This window comes from Pelobates fuscus, chromosome 11 (genome assembly GCF_036172605.1).
Source record: "Pelobates fuscus isolate aPelFus1 chromosome 11, aPelFus1.pri, whole genome shotgun sequence".
NCBI lineage: Eukaryota > Metazoa > Chordata > Amphibia > Anura > Pelobatidae > Pelobates > Pelobates fuscus.
This window is the reverse complement of record NC_086327.1, coordinates 87,022,290-87,026,679: the sequence shown is the minus strand read 5'-3', so window position 1 is coordinate 87,026,679 and position 4,390 is coordinate 87,022,290. Positions and strand designations below refer to the sequence as shown.

The 4,390-nt window shown below is 34.8% G+C and overlaps 1 protein-coding gene across 1 annotated transcript; it reads right to left on the bottom strand.

Moving 5' to 3' along the window:
• Positions 1 to 2,107: 2,107 nt before the first annotated feature.
• ACTRT2 (actin related protein T2) lies at positions 2,108 to 3,238 on the bottom strand. The gene has a single exon (XM_063435586.1). The coding sequence runs from the start codon at positions 3,236 to 3,238 to the stop codon at positions 2,108 to 2,110; it is 1,131 nt and encodes a 376-aa protein (XP_063291656.1).
• Between the last annotated feature and the right edge of the window lie 1,152 nt (positions 3,239 to 4,390).

Here is a 4,390-nt window from a genome sequence, read left to right as displayed (position 1 = left end):
TGGATTGTTGTGAGTTGAAAACCACCTTCCAAAGATTTGAAGAAAGAACTTGGAAATCATTTTATTATTATCTGTTAAAGACTTAGTTTTAAATTCAAGGCAACTCAATAAATTGTGAAATGTCTAAAATTCAAGTGAATTTTTTTTTGTATATGATGGAACCTGACAAAATCCTAACAAAAACTTAAAAACCTCACAAAATAAACAATAAACAGTATTAGCCAATAGCCAAAATAATGTTATGTGTTTATTTAGCTTCTCTGAATATTGACTGTTTTAATTATTCAAGTAGTATGTTATATGGTTGTGCTGTGCTGTGCTGTGTAGGAGGTCATTTCCACTTAAAAGATGAAGGATTTATTTCTATACAGTTTACCTGCCTTATTTCTCCTCTGCATTTTTAATGTATTTTTAACCTGGTAGTGGAATCAGCAAGCTGGTCTCCGTCTCATCTGAAGAGTTGCAGTATTATAAACTAAACTCCAAACTGTTCATGAAATAAATCAGAGTAGAAAAACTGAGGCAAAAATAGTTAGGTGGGAAAAATTCTCTAACTAAGTCATAGTCACAAACCACTATTTTTGCCTCGGTTCTGCCACGTGGGTAACGCTTCCTGTTACGCAATTTTGGCATTCAGTTTGAAATTAACTTTAAATTCCTGACAACTTTCACTTTACTGAATAACCCTATCACATTTAGTGTCTATCTAGCCCATCAGAGTTTAGATCAGAAAAGTAAAAATACACAATGCGCAGCTTTGAATATTTGGCCCAGTCTGAAAAATACCCTTAATGAAGAGTACATATTACAGACATTTTGGGAATCCTGTCCCTATTTTCCTGTTTGCTAAACTTCTCCCATTGCTGCTTGCCATTATTTATAATAATCATCTTTTATTCCATGTGCCGGATCTCAATACCAGAGCGCCTCCATTTTGTTTTCCTCTGTCCATGATGTCTGCAGTTTGCCTCTCTGTGGGATTCTTTAGACTGATGGGTTGTGGATAATTCAGCCGAGCAACTAAAATGGAACTTTGCTTAAGTTACAAAAAAAAAATGATGTCATCATATGTATAACTAAAAAAGGCAAATTAAAAATAAATAAATAAAACCAAAGTGAAATAGATGAACAAAAACAATTATTTATCTCTGTTTGTCTTGTTAGTGTATCTGCAATGCTATCATAATTATTATTATTTTTAAAGCACCAACATATGCCATTGTGCTGTATAATGGAAAAAACATGCAAGTAGGAAGCAATAGCACAAGTTTTATAATACATGGTGATTGACTAAAGTGAGTTTTATACAGGGTTATGTGCTAAATTGGGTTATATACAGAGTTATTTACTAAAAACTAAGAATTTGGGGGAATTCAAATGCTTCCAATTCAGCTAGTTTGGTGTGAAATTTGAAATTCACTTTGAATGAATTTGGAATTCATGCCACTTTACTGAATAACCCTGTGTATATAAAACTTGTGGTGCTGCTTATTACTTGCACGTTCTTCCATTATACAGCCCTATGGTATAATATTGCAGGTGAACTAATAAGACAGAGATAAACAATAAAAATGCTCCACCAAGGAGGGCTAAACAGAAACAGTCTAGACTGCTTTATCTTTGAATAATTACACATGCTCGAATTACACTATATATATAAACCCATTACAAAGAATCTTAGTTTTAACATTTTTAACTGGGCTGTCGTGAAATATCTAGATTTCTACATTCTACAGGAATGCAAAGTGAAACTCTTTTTTTATAAGGGAAAAAAAAGTCAAATTAGGAAAAAAAAATCACAAGTCATCTGTGTTTTCTGTTATTATTATTCAGCTATTTTGAGAAAAAAATTCAATTATTTTTGCATTTTCATAAATTCATGACAATTCACACATTTTTGTAAATGCTTGCGAATATAAACTGATAAGCAGAGATATACTGCAACACAAAATGCTAAATGCTTAAATTGTACCTTATGCACCAAGTAATCAATTGCAGCAAAGCTTTGAATAAACCATTTATATTGTTTATCCTTTCCTTGTACAAAGCACACCCCTAGTTCAAATTAAATAGCATGACAGCAAACTGTAAATGTGTTATTTGTTTTTTATTTAATGCATTTACTGTGCACAACAGATGCGCCATGTTCATTATAATCAGCGACAGTAACCCACTTTTCCTTGAAAGATGCCAACGATGTGATCACTGATGCTCCAATCCACACATGGTACTTCCTTTGGGGATTTGCAATAACATTCACAGGGACACCAAATGCTTCTTCCATCTCCTTTTTAAGCCTCTTGTCAATTCCAGGAAACAGAGTCGATCCACCAGACAAAATGACGTTGTTCAGCAAATCCCTACGTACATCTATATCACTTTGTAATATACTGTTGATAACCATTTCATGCATTCCTGGTGTATCCATGCCAATACGACTTGGTGTGAATAGTATCTCTGGAGCTCGGAAACGTTGGTTACCAAGCTTAATAAGTTTCCCGTCTGGAAGTTCATAATCTGTCACGATTTCACTGGTGCTTTTCTTCATTTCTTTGTTAAAATCAGTGGCTACATAGCAATGTTGCTCCTTTATATCTCGCACAATTTCTCGCTCAGAGGTACTTATAAAGGAAATTCCACTCTCCGTAAGAAGTGTCATCAGATGTTTGGTGATGTCCATACCAGCAATGTCTAGTCTGGACCCAGAATGTACTAGATGGTAGCCTTGATATATAGGAGAGGTGTGAGTGACTCCATCACCACAGTCAATAACAAGGCCTGTTATACAACCAGATGCATAGAGTGATAGTGATGCTTGCAACGCAATATATAGAGCAGGTACGTTAAAACCTTCAAACATCATTTCTGCCATTGTCTCACGGTTTTTTAATGGGTTCAAAGGAGCCTCTGTTAGTAGCACAGGTCGATCACTTGGATTGATCTTGAGTTCGCAGTTGTACATGTGCTTCCATATTTTTTCCATGTCTTCCCAGTTGTTTATAACACCATGTTCAATGGGATACTTCAGTGTCAAGACACCTCTCATGCTTTGTGCTTCCTTTCCGACGTAGTAGTTCTTTCGGCCAGCTCCATGCGTTGTGAAGAACTCTCTTGGACGGCCAACCACTGATGAGATCACTGATCTTGGATAGCTGTCACCAGAAAATCCAGCTTTACATAATCCTGAACCATTATCAAAAATTACTGCCGGCAAGTCTAAAACTTTGGAATCAAACATTGTGCATTGTATTGCGATCTGGGGACAATGATTTCTGACATGCTCTTGGTAACATCTACTGCCTGAACATTCTTGCCTTGTGATGTCACAAATAGAACATTCTTACCAGCACCTCAGAGCTACAGTGTCCTTTGCAATAGATATAAGTGGTGAATAGTAAATGTGATTCAAGTTATCAATAAACACATTTAATATTGATACATGGGAATCATATAAAAAAAAATTGATATTCACTCCTTACAAAACAAATGCAATAATTCACTAAACTAGGAATTGTTTTGACAAGGGACCTTCAAATGTAAAGTTAAAATACCTATAGTGGGAAAAAAATATTAAATACAGTTATTTTTCTAGCATGTCTGTTTGCCCTAAAATATCAATTTCCATTGTTAACTACCAACAATTTCTTGTATAGTGAATAACACTGAATAAGTAAAAGATACAGTAGAAGATACACTTAGAGGGTTAGTCACAAAAGTGAGAATTTAAAGTGAATTTGAAATTTAAGGTAAAAAATAGCTTAACTGGATAAATTCAACTAATCAGCTGTGCTTTCAGATCAGTTACTCTGACCTTAAAGTGACCCTATAGTCACCAGAACCATTACAGCTTAAGACAGTGGCTATGGTGACTATAGCATGTTTGTGCAGGCACAGGACAGTAAACGCTGCTTTTTTAGATAAAAGGCAGTCTTTATATTGCTCCCCGTAGCGATAGATTAAATCAATGCACCTTTATGAGGATTTGCTGATTGTCGCAGCATATCAGTTTGCTATGCGTACGCAAAAGCCTCCCAATGCTTTCCTGCTTTGGCTAAGACTATCAAGATTGATCTCAGCCATGGAGGTGGGGCAAGAGACCAGCGAGAAAATGGAGTAAAGTTAAGGTAACTACCTTCTTTCTCCATTCTGAAGAGTGACCCCAGTAGGTAGTCCAATACTACATGTTTGTATTTTTAATACAATAGTGTTTCTTTAAATTTGGAAAATTCACTTTAAATCCACATAGAGTTGTCAATTTAGAAAATAAGTTGTAAACAACATTTTTAAATTTTTTTTAAATTCTTTATTTTTGGAGTGCAGAGTAATATACTTATTTAACCAATTACTTGTACAACACAGTAAATCATAGTATTCAAATATAGGTATAAGA

Bases quoted from the DNA above. Each gene is read 5' to 3' on its own strand.
- ACTRT2 (XM_063435586.1), bottom strand. From the start codon at position 3,238: ATGTTTGATTCCAAAGTTTTAGACTTGCCGGCAGTAATTTTTGATAAT.